Source organism: Chiroxiphia lanceolata, chromosome 6, assembly GCF_009829145.1.
Source record: "Chiroxiphia lanceolata isolate bChiLan1 chromosome 6, bChiLan1.pri, whole genome shotgun sequence".
In the NCBI taxonomy this organism is placed as follows: Eukaryota; Metazoa; Chordata; class Aves; order Passeriformes; family Pipridae; genus Chiroxiphia; species Chiroxiphia lanceolata.
Window position 1 is genome coordinate 54,604,276 of NC_045642.1, and position 17,254 is coordinate 54,621,529.

At 43.7% G+C, this 17,254-nt stretch overlaps 1 protein-coding gene across 1 annotated transcript in view; it reads right to left on the reverse strand.

Moving 5' to 3' along the window:
- Nucleotides 1-5,685: 5,685 nt before the first annotated feature.
- Nucleotides 5,686-17,254, reverse strand: part of CDC42BPB (CDC42 binding protein kinase beta) — a 94,315-nt gene continuing 82,746 nt past the window's right edge. Inside the window, 9 exon segments of the mRNA XM_032690112.1 lie at nt 5,686-7,437; nt 9,478-9,548; nt 9,641-9,746; nt 9,876-9,914; nt 10,851-10,968; nt 11,063-11,183; nt 11,338-11,422; nt 11,534-11,631; nt 14,633-15,229. Coding sequence (XP_032546003.1) covers nt 7,306-7,437; nt 9,478-9,548; nt 9,641-9,746; nt 9,876-9,914; nt 10,851-10,968; nt 11,063-11,183; nt 11,338-11,422; nt 11,534-11,631; nt 14,633-15,229 — 1,367 coding nt within the window. The 3' untranslated portion in view covers nt 5,686-7,305.

Consider the following 17,254-nt stretch of genomic DNA (forward strand, 5'->3'; position numbering starts at 1 on the left):
AAGGAAGCATCCCTGGATGCATGACAGAAATTCAGTGCTCAAACACATTTCAAAATGTGTCCTGGAGCCTTCATGGCTTGGATCCATTAGCTGGATGGTTCTTTTGCTTTCCAGCAGTGTACTCAACTCCTGTTCCTTCCCTCACTCTTGTCCCATGGGCACTGGTGAGATTCAGTCCTGAGCAAACAATTCCCTCCCCATCCCCTGCCCCGAGCTGCTGGAGTTTGCTCCTTCCCTCTGTGCCTGGGCTAACAGGTATGAAACCCTCTTGGACCTATGTGTAGATTTATCACGTTATTCCCTGAGGTGAGAAAGTGTGTCTCCTCATGGTACAAAGGGAAAGAGGCTTGGTGCCAGGGGTCCCCCAGGAGGGAGGCAGGCACCTGAAGGCTGGGGACAGTCACATCAGCCCAGCTCTGACAAGGGTCGGGGCAGTGGCACTGAGGGGCCTCGTTAGTGCTGGTATGTGTCAAACACCCTCAGCTGCCCACAATGTCAGGCGGTGCTTCATTATGGAGCAGGTCTGATGGGTGAGGCTGAAATTATGGATATGTATGCAAATGTATGCAAATTCACACTCTACTGGGTTTTCAGTAGGGCTTGTTGGCATATTCCATAAGGAAGCAGCTATTTTAAGTTTATTATATTTTGTTCTAGTCTCTGGAAGACATAATCCCTTCTCAAAGGCCTGGGAATTCATCGTTAGACACATCAGAGCCCTGATGAAGGGCAACAGGCAGCATGTGGTGGTGAGACCAGCCCTGCTGCCCCCCTGCCCACAGAGAGACCTCTGGAAACAGGCAGTGTGAGCAGGCGGGACAAAACCACGAGCCAAGCAGGGAATGAGGCTGTCTCTGTGCTCCTGTTTGCTGCCGTGACTTTGCAAGCGGGGCTGGGAGGAGGTCTGTGCTCAGGGCACACCCTTGGGATTTCGCCATGCACGCCTCTCCCGAGGGTGTCCCGCTGGCAGTACTGGGATGAAAAGCAACTTGCCTGTGCAGGAGTTTCTGCTGCGTCTGTCAGGCATTTGGTGCTGGATGAAATGGTCACCGGGCACGTCAAAAAGCAGAGGAAGCCATCGGCTGCTGCAGGCGGCGGCTGACATTGGCAGGTTAGGAATATCCAAGTCCCACCATCCCGTGGTCCTACAACAAATGCATCACTGTGGGGAGCAGTGACCCGGGGACAGGACTCAAAAAGCTCACCCGTTCAGTCACTCCTATGATGTGAAACACCCAGGGAAACACCGCCAGCCCAAGCCCTCCCACAGACCTCATGAGGCCGGACAACACCCGGTACCGGGGGGCTCGGTGCGGCCGCGGTGCAGCTCGGTCATCCCGAGCGCTGCTCGCTGGCACCGAGATGTTTCCATGGTGCCTGTGCGAGCAGCCGCAGCGTCCGCCGGCCCCGCACCGCGGCTGGGTCTCGCTACGCGGGAGGGAGGCAGTCACATCCATACTTTCTGCCTGCGAGAGCCTTTTCGTCTTTCTTCCCCCTTTCACATCAGTTCATTGCAGGTGACTGTGTCTCCTCCAGCTCACAAGCCTTTAAATGCACATATACACGAGTTATCTTTCCAGGGCTGGGCCGGCGCAGCGCTGCACGCTGGAGGCCGCTGCACCAGGCAGCCCATCACACCGGCGCTGCCTCGTGCAAAGAAGGGGCTCAGGGCCATCCCCCAGGGAATCCCTCGCTGTTCGCCCTGGAGTGAATTGCTTCCTTCCCTAGCTACGTTTGGGCTCCTCACTCCAGGGTTATGAGGGCTCGCGATGGCTGCATCCCTGCGATGTGTGCTGAAGGGAAGGGATAAGAGTATCCTGTGGCCACACGCTGGGGAAGGGAAAAGACATTGGCAACAGGGACCGTTGCACAGGATGGTGGCAGAATGCTGTCCTTCCCCCGCAAGCAGCCAAGGACATCAGGTCTGCGTCCCACCTGGGCACCCTGGGATTTCAGGATGAGCTACGGTCAGGCGTGTGGCCGTGCAGTGGGACAGGCTCCTGGGACACATCACCGACCGCACAGCCGGCACGGAGAGAGGCAGCCCACCCTGTGGCACGGATCACCGCCTGGTCACCCCTCCGTGTTGGGGTGTATGGATTTGCTGTTGGCGAAGCTTCATTTTTAAAATGCATTAGCAGCTCGAGGTCACTTACAATAGAGGTTTTAATTAAAGTAGAGATCAATTTTTGTCAGCGCGCGGGCAGAGCACAGTCTGTACTTTTCCTTCAGGAGCCACGTCCGCTCGCTCGTACAGAACGCACCGCAGGGAGGGGGGAGCTCTGCAGAAAAAAAACCCCGAAGCACCAGAGTCAGTTTGCGACGCCGGGGACCAACAGCTGCCGAGAAAAACAGCTGTATCCATGATCGCTGCTCTGCGCACGGTCGCACGCAGACAGCCCGCGGTGCAGGCAGGGCAAGGCAAAGGGGCTTGGTACGTAATAGTGTCTCCCGGGATCCTGCCTAAACAAGGAATTTAATTCGCAGACATCTTTGGTAAGCAGCACATTAAATGGGTGGTTGCCGAGGCTGTGCGCGGCGCGGCACCTAATGGCTTTGTTTTGCTCTTGGTCCGGAGAGTCAGGGGTCCCCCGCTGGGACAGACTAATTCCAAATGCGTTAGTGTCAATGGCAAGACCTCAGGAATCATTGCTTCCCTAGATCTTAAGAGAAAAAGCAGCTTGGACACTATTAATGGACACCGACTCATATCACTGTTCCTTCCCTTTGCACGATACAGCAGCTCACAGAAGTTGTGCAAACCAGATTCAGACTGGCACGGTGCTCAGAATACTCCCAAACCTAAAGACAGACTTGGTCCAATGAATTTCTTTTTAAAAATCTTTTTAGCAGGAGGTAGCAGCAGCGGAAGGGAGGGCGTTTGGCAAGGACTGGTCTCACCGGAGTGCAGGAGCTGGCCAAGGCGCTGCGGGGTGACAGCTGAGCCTTGGCCATCTCCTCCATCAGCACACAGGGCTCTGCACTGCCCGTCCTCACGGGACTGCAGGGACTGCGTAAGAGACGGGAAAGCAGGCGATGCTGAAAAAAATCTGAGGGTTTTATCTATGAGAAAGCAACCAATAAAGCTGCATGAACCTGTGCAGTCAGATGACAAAAAAGTGCTGCAGCTTACTGGGGAGCAGGGAAAATATTTGCTGCAAGGACAGGGAAGGGGCTCATTCCTGAGTCCATGTTCCTCCTCTGGCTGGAGCACAGCACTGCAGCTTCCGCTGGCTGAGCACGTCCTGCTGTCTTCTGCTCCTGTCCTCAGCTAACCCCGCCGGCAACGTTGGCCGGAGCATCAGGCACCGCTGGGACATGCTCTGCCACCATTTGGCTTTCCCAGGCATCCTGCACCAGCCCTGCAGCTGATGCCCGGTCTCACTGTCACCTCCTGTCCTCAGAAACATGTTTAGGAGGCTTTGCAAGGGAGCACTGAGATCTGCAAGGCAGCACCGAGATCGTGTGGCTCTTTCCAACCGCTGTGCTTTCTGTCCTAGCCACAGGGAGCAACTCTCACCCCATAGGAAGGGGCTGCCCTGCACTGGGAGAGGGTGGCAGCAGACAGAGCTCTTGCCACACAAGCTGTGAGGAGCTCCAAGGCTGTAAGGAGAAATTGAGAGGGGAGCCACATTTTCAGGGGTGCAAATGAACAGAAGGCAGTCCAGACCTGCTGCCATAGCAATGGAAGACAAGGGCTGGGCAGGTGACTGCTGCTTTTTGGGTTGTCCTCCCTTCTGACTGCTGGAGCTGCTTCATACAGACAGGGTGCAAACTGGAATACGAGATGCTCCAGTAGCCTGGCATGCAAGAATGCCATGTCTCTTTTTTTCCTTTTTCTTTTAAAATAAGCTAGGCAAGGTTTTTGGTCAGGATGCATGCAACACCTTCCTTTAACTAATACTTTGCTTAACTGCACCTCAAGGTGCAGTGCAGTTCCCAGAGTCATCTCTTCCCTCAAACACTTTCCTGCTTCTCAAGTGCTTTAGGCTTACTCTTAAGGTTTTTACACATCTGCTCTCTCCCAGGGATGCCCAATCTGGCGCTGTGCAGAACAAGGGTGCCTGCACCTCCAGCATTTCCGTGCTGAAGCCCCCTCCCTGTGACCTCCCTGAGTTAAACACCCTGCAAAGATAAAGCGAGCGTTTACACACACCCCTCCAGCAGATTGCACCTATTTAGGAAGCTGTTTATTCTCAGCACATCTGTTCTGTAGACAGAGGTGGTGGCAGGTAAGTTTAGGTCTAGGGTGGCAAGTACACCATGATGTATTCCAAAATACGCAGCTTTGAGGAGAAGGTCTATGCTAGAAGTGATCAACTTGTTCTGGTGAGTGGTGTGCCCATCACCCCAGCTTTGGGACCTGATGTAATGCCTCGGTGAAAATGGAATGAGCAAAGGAACTGGCAGAGACCAAATTATCCTCATTCCTTGCATAGCTCAATTCCTCACTTTCGATCCTAGACTGGTAGCCTCCAGGGATAAGAAAGCGCATTGTCAGAAGACCATTTCACATCCTGAATTTCTGCATTTCTGAAAGTTCTCCTGAGGGCTCAGGAGGATTCTTTAGGTAACCAGAATCAGAATCCTCAAGGGAACAGATGATTTGCAAAGGCCTGTGGTGGAGGACTTGGGAAGGAATTCTGCTTGGCCAGACTTGAGGGAAGAAAAAAAAATGAAAGAAAAGAATAATGTATTCATATGAGCAATTAATTTATTTTTCTAGAAACGTTCTCCTGCTTAAATTATAACCAAGCCCTGGCACTGCTGAGTGCTATGATTTAATACCCCCATAATTAAAGACTTTGTTGTCATCCTAAGTCCTCACTGCGCAGAGAAAAATCAGCTCAAGAGCAGGAGAAATCTTTTTTAAAAGTCAAAGGCTGATTAGCATGAATACTTGTGAGAATGCTTCCGGCACACAGCCTCGAACCTCCTGTCAGCTATCACCCCATCCCCAGGATGGGATGGGTGCACTCTCCCAAGCCAACCTACCCCAGTCTGCCCAGGTAGGTTTGGTCAGGGAAGGAACAGCAGGATCCAAAACACCCACCTTCCCTGTTAAGGGTGAGCCAAACCAAGAAGCAATTCAGGCGCTCCATTATGGGTGAGGAATGTTTACCCAGAACACACTAGAGAAGATATTGGCTCTGCTCTAGTTACAGTGGGCTCTGTGGTGCTCAAATACCAGAGCATGAGGGGAGCTTTAAAAAAACCCACCCTATATGAGGGGTGGCACCATTCACACGCCAATCCTTGAAATGTTCCTAAGCCTTTCTTTGGGACTACTGCTTTGACAACAAGTCAAAAATATTTATTGTTTTATCACCCTTAAGATGCCTGAATAGATCCTGCAGCCTCGTTATTGTGCTTCAGCCGTAAGGAAGCAGTCACATAAATCAATTAAAAAGGAACTAACAGGGCCAGTGACTCAATGAAATGACAACTCTAACACAAACTGAGGGCACAACATTTTAACACTGTATTCCACCCAAAGGACTTCTGTCTCTCCTGAACATTCATTTACCTCCAGCAACTTGCACCTTTCTCGTTGTGTTCGGCTACAGAGCTTCGAAGTATCTTTCAGTTTATGTAAAACATCCATGTGAACAAAGTGAATTTACCATGAGACTAAAGCAAGTGTCAGTGGTAGATTGTTTTCAGATGTCAAGACAGACGACTATGAACTTTAAAACCTCCCTCTTCTGCTTTATTGACAGGTAAATTGTTCAAAAATGTTCTCACAATTCAATAATTACAAAGACTTAGACTTACATTAAAAAAGTAAAAACCAGAAAACCCCCAAAGCAGTAGTGTCCAGCTCTAACTGAGCCCCTTTATCAAGAATCTGAGAAAAAGAGCAAGTACTGTCGAACACTTAACGTAACAGGATTAAATGTTGACTAGAACACTCAGTTTAAACTAAAGATAAGTGCACGTCCTATACAGTGTTTCAGAAAAGAACATTAGCCATTGGCATATCATTAGCCCATTTAAACCGAATTTTAAATAAGTGACATCCAACTGTCATAAAATTGGCACAGAAGGCACACTAGTGTGACAATGACAAACTGGATATGCCAGCCACGGAATTAATTACAAGCTTTTAATGAAACATGGTCACAAATCCTTGATTACTAAATGTATAATACATGGAAGCATGAGATTAAATATACACGCAAAACATCACTGCACGTGGGCCATCGCAAAATATACAGGAGTGTGTTGTGCATTTTTCTACATGATCAATACTTGATTAATAATCATGGGGTCTTCATGCAGGTGAGGATACAGTTAATGAGAAAAGCAGCACCCCCAGTTACACATCCTTCACGTTCCACTTTGGTAGCCAATAAAGCAGACTGATGTTTTAGTGCGATATAGTCCCTTAGGTCAGGCAGACTTCGAGGGCAATGCGTCCACGAGAAGGCTTGCTAGCTAAACAGCGTAGTGTGTCCTTACACCAAAAAACCCAGGAGAAACAACTTCTCAGGAGGAGATAGGCAGGAACTAGGAGTAAATTTTTTTTTTTCACAGCAGTAATTACCAGTATTTTAAAAGCCCTGACTAGTGACTGGTTGATGAGGACTAAAAAGCAGGGAATGGGTAAAGAGATAACTGGCAGTAGACCTATGTACAAGACTAAAAAGTTGGTAGAAAGATAGAAAGACAGTTATGCAGCTGTATATGTAATGGCTAAATGATTTAAAAGGCCACAAAACTATAACCAGCTTTCATTTGACTTCCTGGTGATGTTGGAAACGACCTACAGCTTCCTAGCATTCTCCTTAAGATTTAGGAAACAAACAGTTATGGGAAAAAGGGAAAAGTGTATTCATCTGAGGATGTAACTAGACCTGCTCACATTTCCTATTTAGAGGTCCAAATTCTGTCTAAAAGGATTTCCTGCTAATCAGACATTACATCATTCTATAGAAAAATAATATTCCTGATATTGTAGCAACATTATCAGTATCTCTCTCTATTTCTCTTTCACCATAAGAATAAGACTATTTACTGGTGGCCTTAAATGCTCCTATGCAATAAAACCATGTCACAGCTGTGCAGAAAGGAACCAACCATAGCCGAGCAGTGAACAATTCCACATAAAAAGCTTGATCGCTATTAGTAAAGAATTTTCTTCATTTCAATAGTTTGTATCTACAATCTGGATATATAATTATTCTTGTACAACACTAGAGAGTCTGTGTCAGTCTTGGCACTAGCATCTGAGTCAGCTTTGCCCTGCTCTTGAATACCATGGAGTAGCGGATGACCGGAGCTGGAATGGTGAGAGCGGTAGCGTTATGCGTCACAGGTTGACTGGTCCAGTCCATCTAGGGTAAGCTGATTCCTATGAGGAGAGTTGGGACTTGGGGGACCGCTTGGATTTGAGCTGTTAGATGGAGTAGAGTGTTTGGTGGAGTCTGAATCAGGCTGTTAACGAGAAACATTAAAAAAAATTATGTTTACTTAAAGTGAATTCTTTACACTCAAGAGCTTTCAAAGGCACTCAAAAATTAGGGTGAGCAACACCTACGAAGCAGTGTGCATTACATTAATTTCATAGTTAAACATTCATGCAAGTACTTCCATTATCATCAACAGGCTGTAGTGTAGTCCCAAAGGTGACCTTCTGACGTAACAGGAATTCTGGTAAAGTATGTGGAAATCGCTACATCTCCAGCTCCTCTCTGTTAGCCATTGCAAAACTTTCTTGATGGAATGCATCTGTCTGTTCACTGTTGTTCAGAACTTACCAGCCTGCAATTTCTAGGTAATTTTTATAGCCCCAGAGGAGGTTTATCTACCCATGTAAACATCTAAACGATTACAGTCAAACCATCCTCAGTTTGGTGAGAAGGAAGGAAACAAGCATGTGAACTGTCTACAAAACAGCAACAAGCATGTGAAGTGCCTGACAAAAGAGTGAAGGTTGCCAAGAATCAGGCTGGAGATCTGGAAACAGAACAGACTTACTGGATACATCCTACGTCAATATCTAATAAAGACTATCCACAGTTATTTCCCCAGTGTTAGATTAGTTGTTGGATATTTGCCTTCACAGCCTGGTCTCACTTCAACAGGATGGCTGGCAAGATTCCCACTATTTTGGTGAGTTACAACTCTGAGCACTGCACACATTCACAGCTAACGAAACACTGCACAGGAAAAACTGGTATCATTGCAGCAAGTTATTTTCAAGAAAGGGAAATATATATTTAGCAAATAGATTGAAAGGTAACATCCTTCGAGAACGCTGTTCACAAGATTTTGCATGGCTTGAACAATAATAAGATCATCTATAACAAGATTATCCTAACATGATCCAGTTCATGCTGCAATAAAGCCAAAAGCTACAGGGAAAAAAGTATAAAGCCAAAAGGTGTTATTAGAGCCTCTTTCCAGTTTCACACTACAATTTTTTAACATTTAGAAAGTCACAAGATATTGTAAGATACACCAAAAGAGAAAAGATTGTAAAAAGTCCCCTTTAGAATCTATCATTTGTGCCTACAAACTGCAAGTATTTTTACAGCATGGAATATAATGGAATTTGGAAAGGATGTGCAGAACAACCAAGTCAACTAACATAGTCCATCATCATCACCTTTGAAAATCAAGACTGTTTAGAGATCCCGATTTTCATGTGCTTTTAATGGCTTACTGAAGGTGTCAAAGGAAGTCAGAACATGACTGTAATCAGAACTCTGGACTTGGGGTATACTACAGCATCCTGCAAAGGTCTGGCTTCAGAGAAACATGCTTAAAAATCCAGAACATTACATGGGCTTGCAGTTGGGTATTAAAAAGCACTAAAAAGATCTTGATCTAAGAGTCTGTCTCGCAGGACCACTAACACTTTCTTTCCTAACACATTCATTGCACAGACAGTCCCTCAGGAAAGCTTAGAAGAAGCTACACACATGATAAATCAAGGAAACAAAAATCATATATCTTCTCTATTTAGATTCAGGAACACCAGTTTTGTACAGCCTGGACACTTTCAGTTTGGTGACTACTGGCACATACTCTTACTAAAACCAATTCTTTGTATTTTAAAATATGATTCCTTCTCAAGTTACATGACAAAATGACTTCCTTAAGGCAGCACAGAAAATTACTTAACGAGTCATATTACTTTGATATTCTATGCTAATAGCCCAGAGAACAATTTTAGGAGCTTTGAGGACATTTCATCAATTAGTCAAATTTGCCTTGCCTATAAAGCTTAATCCAAGACATAATACTTCTTAAAATATCACCATAAAAAGATCTTTTCACAGCTTTGCTTTTGTGCCGGCATATCTAACTTGCAAACATATATTAAAGGCTGGAAAAAAACATTTGTGGAAGGAAAACATCTCCATAAACGTCTCTATGAAATATTTCCTAGGAAATGTAATTTATTGGAAAAAGAAAACAACCTACGTCAACAGGATATCGCTGGTCTCCATTTAACAAAAGCTATTTTACCTCTTTGTCAAACTCCTGGTCAGGGTCGGACATACTTCGGGAAGGCATGGCCACTCCCACATCACTGCCACCTGGAGGGAATAAAGGAAAAAAGGCAGGTTTACACCTCTTGTTGATGCCACAGATTACAGTGCAGAACTGACAAGCTTCCTTCCAGCCTTACTTGATGAGGGCCACGAGATGTAGGTTTTGTTTCTCTGCTGCTGCTGCCGTGAGAGGTTTGCTGCAGATGGACAGGTTTTTTCATCCTGTGCAGGAGGTAGGACACTCTACAGTTGAGATGAAACACCTTGTTAGCCAGCAACAAAGGCTATCCAACGAGAAGTTGTTACTCATGAAAACTTTACTGTGCTTTTGAAGCTATTACAACCCAGTGTTGGTAGAAAAACTGAACTTACTTGACCACATCCACATATTTTCAGTAACAGACACAAACCCTGAGAAAGACAGAGAAAAAACTAAGCCCCGTAGCAGCCACTAGAACCTGTCAGCCAGCAAACCCTATATGAAGGGGCAGGGACTGTACCAACAGCTCTGCTTTCCTTCCTCCTCCTGCTGAAAGAACAAATGCCTTACCCACATCTGGGCTATCTGAGAAAGACAAGAGAAAGCCTGACTAACAGCTATGAAGTGGAGGGTACATACAGAATGTAGAAATGTACCTTCACATTTGTCTTCCCCTTGTGGACTTAACACTAAAACAGCTCACAAAATGATGTATTAGTTAAATATAAAATAAAATTAATGCTAGAAAGCACTGCAACTCACATGCATTTTAGTTACCTCCACAGCATTAGTTTTTTCCCCCTTGTTATTGCTCTAGAATTGGCAAAGTGCCACAAGCATACCACTCCAGTTCCTAACAGTTTGTAGCTACTCCTACCCTTGCTAGGGAAGCAGAGGAGGGACAGGAAGAGGAAGAAAGCAGAGGGGAGCCTTGCAGTGAGGAATGTTCACGCTGGAGAGAGAATTCAGCAGAGATAGGGCTCATGTGATAGACGTGCTCAAAGCCTGTTGGAGGTGATATCAAGAGCAGAATGTCGAGAGGATGAGGGGAAAGGAAATTCATTCTGTTATTTTAAGAAGAGAAACAAGAAAAAGGAAGGAGGAGAGACGGATTATTTACAAAACTATTAACAAGCTCCTGGCAGTGATATCTGTTTCATTCAGTGTCTCATTCATAAGCCAGCTAACAGTATTTCCTTGCACAGGATTTAGAAGCATTACACAGCAGGAAGGTTCACCTTTCTCAAAAGGCTTTAAAGAAGAATTGGTACAGAGATAATACTTGAAGCCCATACAGCTCATCTTCACAGTTTTTGTGATCAAGAACAAATGCACATATATCTCTCTCCCTTTTAAATGTATTTTACCAGTGGGAGGTCCATGAGAACCTGCATTCCATCTCCTGGTCCCATATGAGCCACGTGGTTGAAATTTGTTGGGTTAGAAATCATCTTTGACCTTAGTTCAGGGTCTCTAAGCATTTCCCTAAAAGAACAGAGTGATTTTTTTTTTAATAAGCATTCCCAGTCTCTGCATGTCATCATACACATTAAGTTATGTGCCACAATTAAATTCTTACCGCCTTTGTTGCAATCGCTCTTCCTCGGGAACCTTAAATACAAATCTTCTTTTGCTCCTGGTTCGAAGCATTTGCTTCTTGCTGTTGTCAGATGTTTCTGGTACACTGAGGCCAGCTCCTGCTGTAATACCACAATGCAATTTCACACATACAGGTATACACTGACCCAGATGTATCCAACACAAATTTCATCCCATGCAAAGGTAATAACATGGTTAAATTTACTCAGTTAGCTTCATATCAGTTCCCCATTTCTCCCCTTGCCCTTTGCTCACCTGCAAACTTGTTCTTGAAATATATTAGTCTTGGTGGCTCGCAGTTAAGGAGGTTCAGTGTGCCATCCACGTTTAATGGTCTGATCTGTTTTGAGGAAGGAGACGGCGAATTAACTCAAGCCCAGCATACACCATGAAGAAACATCTCATTTGAAATTAGCCCAGTTAAGTTCAATATTCAAGGAAAATTACTTACCCTTCGCAGGCCAATAGTCTGGACCCATTCCATAGTGTTAACATCAAATACATCAACACCATACTCACTATACACTGTTACATAAGAAGAATTGCAACCTGCACAGATTAAAAACAAACAGAAAACCCTAATGTCATTTCAGTAGTCTAGATCTGACATATATTTGAGCAAATTTCAATACTTACAAGTTTTCCACTATGTGCGAGACACATTTTAAAACACTGTTTCAAAGCCTCAGTTTCAAATAGAATTTTTTGTGATAATAGACTTGCTAATGACAACTACCAGCATCATGGAAAGATTTAAATTTGACCCTTCCAGTATTTTTAAAACTTCACACTGCCATTTCGTGAAATTGCAAAATGGCATCTGAAGTTTTCACATGCATACAAATTTGCTAGGTGGTAGGAAGTGAACAGCTAGCTTTTCTATGGATTACTTCATTTCGGAAGCAGCAAACTAACGATACATCTGCTGTGTGCAGAGGAGATGAGAGGGCCACCATCTGTGAGCTGGGTCGTGAACTCATGATGCAGATCTGTTCTCAATTTCCTTCCTCTTTTGCTAACAATTATCTAGCTTTAGATATTCATGTATGGGTGCTTTCATCAGGTTAACATAAAAATGTCACAATGCTTAAAGCCCATAACTCATTTTCTTTTCAACTTTTTTTTTTTAAAGCATAAAAGGCATCAGCAGACAACTTTATTTTAGGCCAAACGAAAAGCGGAGATCTCTAGAGCTTCGTTAACAACATGCTTCTGCTCATGTAAAGACTGTGTTCTGATGTAAAGAGCAGTTACTAGAAACTTATGGGATTTAATAGAGAAGAGATGCTTCAATAAGCAAAATGAAAATAACCCAAAAGGACACTAAACACATCACAAAATCTTCTTAGAAAAACTGAAGTAAGGTGTGGTGCTAGTATTAAATTCATTCACACAAAGCCTTGGACAGCTATCACATATAAGTATCACAAAAACGATTTATGGTCAAGTATTTATTACATGGGGTCACAGTTGGCTTGGATGTTCAAATCAAGGGAGAGAACCGAGTATCAGGCAGAAACACCAACTGCTTCTGCCTGACCAGCTTGTAGCCAAGGCTGGCACTTGCGAGAGTCAGAGCTGATGAGCTAGACCAGATCTTGACTGGTTCCCAGTGAGACATGTGAGTGTCTGCACTGGGCTTGCCCAGGCTACAGCCTCGAGAACTGCTGGCTCCAACGCTTTGCACTAGGCTGCACTTGAGCCAACCAGCCCCATGACACCTGCACTGACTCAGCACAGAACCAAGCTGGTGTAGCAGCAACCCAGACAGAACACCTGGGATAACAGAGCTGTGTGAGTGCAGCCCCTGCCCTCTCCATGTGTGAGGGCACCAAATGCCCCAGAGACAAATTCTCTGCTGTACCCTAAAACCTCTGTACATGGTGCTTTACCACAGTAGAAACCATAACAGGGGGAGAATCATTTCCACTTCAATGATCTCTCCTATGAAGGCAGATTGAGAGAGCTGGGGTTGTTCAGCCTGGGGAAGAGAAGGCTCCAGGGAGACCTTAGAGCACCTTTCAGTACCTACAGGGACTACAAGCAAGCTGGAGAGGGACTTTTTACACAGGTATGGAGTGATAGGATGTAGAGTAATGGCTTTAAACTGAGAGTGGGTTTAGACTGGATATTAGGAAGCAATTCTTTCCTGGCAGGCACTCAAACAGGTTGCTCAGAGAAGCTGTGGAAGAAGCTGCTCCATCCCTGGAAGTGCTGAAGGCCAGGCTGGGTGGGGCTTTGAGAAACTTGGTCTAGTAGAAGGTGTCTCTGCCCATGGCTGGAGAGTTGGAACTAGATGATCTTAAAGATTCTTTCCAACCCAAACTATTCTGTAATTTTGACCTCTTGATGGGAAAGTTAAAAAAAGCCACCATCACTAGTGACAGGCACCAGGACTGAGGATGGAGGACAAGCCTAATGAAAAGGGAAGTAATCCAGGTTCCTTTGGCAGCAAAAAATGTTGCTCTTTCTACAAAAACAGCCCTAGGCCAGTGCCACTCAGGATTGCACATACAAGAAGGTTATAACAAACACTTCTAATAATAACAGACAAGACCATTAACTAGCAAGTCTAGTTTGCTGAAATGCAAAAAACTGTAAAGCTGATTAAGGAAAAGGAAACATTAGTTTTAGCTAATGGTGTTTTAAAGTAAATTTGCCACTACATTGTTTCCTTGGGCCTTTCCTTCAGACTTCTGTACAAAACTAGGTGAGTGTAAAGCAAGCAAACAATTTCAGTCCAAGACAATTAAAATTAAACAAACTGCTATTAGGGCCTGGTCTGATCAAACCAACAGGCACCTAACTCCTTGCTGCACTGTTTAAACAAAAAGCTATTTCTTGCCTTCAATCATTCAAAATTTTTTAATTGCTATTTGAGCTCCAAATAGAAATCCCAGTTTTATCATCACCTGCCTTTGACTACTGAATACTGAAAAATGCTCTGCATGTAACCTCTATCCTACCTAGCTGATAAATCAATGCTCCTGAAACACGCAGTGTAGTTGAAAAATTACCCTCCACCTACACTATTTTTGGAAATTCTCCCCCTAAAAAATAAAGCCAAAAGGAGAAAAACTACTACCAGTTCTGCCAAAGTTAGTATTTTTACGTCTTGTTATCTTCATGAACCTTTAGAGTTGCAGTTACATTTCTTCTTCAGCTTTCTATTGTACTTTGAGTACAGGACACAGAAGACATCCTATGGACAACTAGATATTTACACTCTCCAGGGGAACAAAAATCTTTATAGAATTTCACATACAGGTAGTCTTGCACTGTCCTGCATCCAGGATTACTCTCTGTAGAAGTTATTTTGCATTCTGCTATTTATTCTCTGTGTCCTGAACAAGACAGAGCTTTTCTTGCAGCATCCAGGATCTCCACATCCAAAACTACCACCAGGAAGAACTTATGTGTCTGTTAACTCATCGAAACTTAAACTGTAGATATTCAAAGACAAACCGAAGCAAAATTGAATACAATGCTGACTATTTTTAGACAAGTAAAGCAGCAACAGGGATATGGCAACAGAAAAACATATACATACTACAGGCAACAGGAGTTGCAGGCCACATTAGTTCCTGCATGCGTGACCTTCGACCTTGCGAATCGACGTATACTCCCATATGGCTGAAGCAAAGCAGGTATTCCTCATTACTGAGCTCCACAGCACAAAGGGCATCAAAAGACTGCTGTGAGAGGAAGATAAGCGAGGGGTCATTAGGATTTACCAGGTTTATAGATTGTCCATCTCCCTGGATGGTCAACAGAGAGAACCCAGACTGGTAGCCAACACAGAGCTTGTCCTTGAACACTGTCATCCACTGTACAATTCCCGGAGCCTGAATTTCACTGAATTTTTTGTGGAAAGGTTTAGTTCTGTGAATTTCATAGCAAAAAACCTGTCGCTTGACAGCCACAAACAAACAAGTAGAAGAACTCTTCTTTAGTGTTCCAGTTGTAATCAATTGGCAGCCTTTAGTTTCTGCAAGCTTAATGTCAAAGTTCCCTTCTGACCCATCCAGAGAGGCCCAGGGGTAAAGGTGGACGTGATGGTTCCGACCACAGATGAGGATGATAATTTTCTCTTTGGGAGCAAGCTCTATCTGGTACACCTTCTTGCAGTCAGCAGCTCGGACTATCACTGCAAAGGAAACAAGAGATGCCGTAAGTTAAACACGAAAAAGCATCAGGCCTGGAAACACTGCAGTATTACACAGTGATGTCTGAAAATAAATCTAAACACAGACATGTACCAGGTGAGGAAGAGCACTTATTACACGTGTTCAATCTCTGTTATTAATTCAGAGAGCAAACAATGAAGCAATTTATCATTTATTGATAAAAAGTCTCAACAACACTTTGTGGGAAAAGGATGCTTAACATGTGGGATAAATGGAGAAATTTTTTTATATAATTTTTATATAATATCATGTGTACAGTGTCAGATACCACATTTTCTAAAATGGGTCCCACCTTCAGGAAAACATCGGCATCTTCAGTAAATTTTAGAGGAAGACCAAATTAGCAGAATACAATGAGAAGAAATATAAAGCATTTAATGCTGATAACTGAGGAAGTAAAATGCAGGCAGATCTCTCAGCCAGATAAAAAAGCAGTACAGTAAGTGAGTGTAAAACACTTATATGGAAAGGCAAAAAATGCTGTGATGGGGAAAGGATAAGAAGGAATGGGCTTAAGCTGCAGGAAGAGAGGTTTAGGACAGGCACCAGGAAAAGCTACCCCACAGCAAGGACTAGTTAGGCTGCCAATGGCAGCTGGGGAGTTTCACTGTTTGAAGCATTTTTTTAAAGCTGGGTTAGAGGCAGCCTAAGGGGGTTAGGTACAATGTGTTCTTCTTTTGGGATCGTGGCTGTACAAGCACTTTCAGGAATGCCGTGAGTATTTCATGGAGTACAAATAGACAAGAAATGCTAAGATAGGAAACATAATAATCATAAGCCAACTATATCAAATTATAACTAATTTTCTGTTAGCTGAATGCATTGAGTATTTGTAAATGATAATTAACAAAAAAAAAGAGAAATATTAACTTGAAATTATATGCCATTTTTTCAGTAATAGTTGAGTAACGTAGCCAAGTTACCAAATTCTGTAAACTTGGTAACAAGACTTTGGCTGTTTAGATCACAAAGCCAAGTGCTGTTGTGGCATCCCCCCACTTGCACAAACAGATGATATGTCTGAAGAAATTCTGTGAAATAACCAGCTGTTGGAACTTTGCCAGAGAGAAAAGATTTTTTTTCTAGCTCCAACTCTACCTTATTTGTCAAGAATTAAGGGGTCTTTTGACCAAAGACCTTTGATATAAACATCTGGCAGTTAATTAACACTGAAAATTACAAATGCCATAAAATGAAAAAGAGATTACCATTCATAAAAATGCTATTAGCACACAGAACTGGCCATAGAAAACTCCTGCTAAATATCATTTACCTTTAAACCAAAATTGACAATTCATTTTCACATTTACACATGACACGGTGATGCAGATAATTGTTCCTTTATGAAATAACCTTTCAAATTAAATGTACAATTTTCTTTAACACAGGAAGCTGTACTGGAATCTCTGGAATTATCTGCATCTCAAGTTATGTTTATATCTAACTACTCAGAGAATGGTGACCACTGGAAGCTTACTCAAAGGAATGGCATTCATTACTCCTAAAAAGAATTTCAAATATCTGCTGTCTCCATGTATAAAGCAGTTTCTCCTGGAACTGGGCAATGTCTTATTCTAAACAAGACGAAGCAATAACATTTTGCTTTTTGACTTAAAATTACATCCCTGATGTCATTTAATTTTGGAAGTCAAAGGAATTAAAAACCTGTATTCATTAGTCTATTTTTACATTGAAATGCAAGTTTTAGCATGAGTAAAATCCCACTTTCAAATAGCCACATACTAAATCACGTTGAAAAAGGAAATCAAGGAAATCACTGATAAGACCAGCCCTCAGGTATCATAGAATCACAGAATCAGCTGGGTTGGAAGGGACCTCTGAGATCATCAAGTCCAACCCTTGATCCAACACTGCCGTGGTTACCAGACCATGGCACTAAGTGCCACATCCAGTCTCATCTTAAAAACTTCCAGGGACGGAGAATCCACCACTTCCCTGGGCAGCCCATTCCAATGCCTGATTAC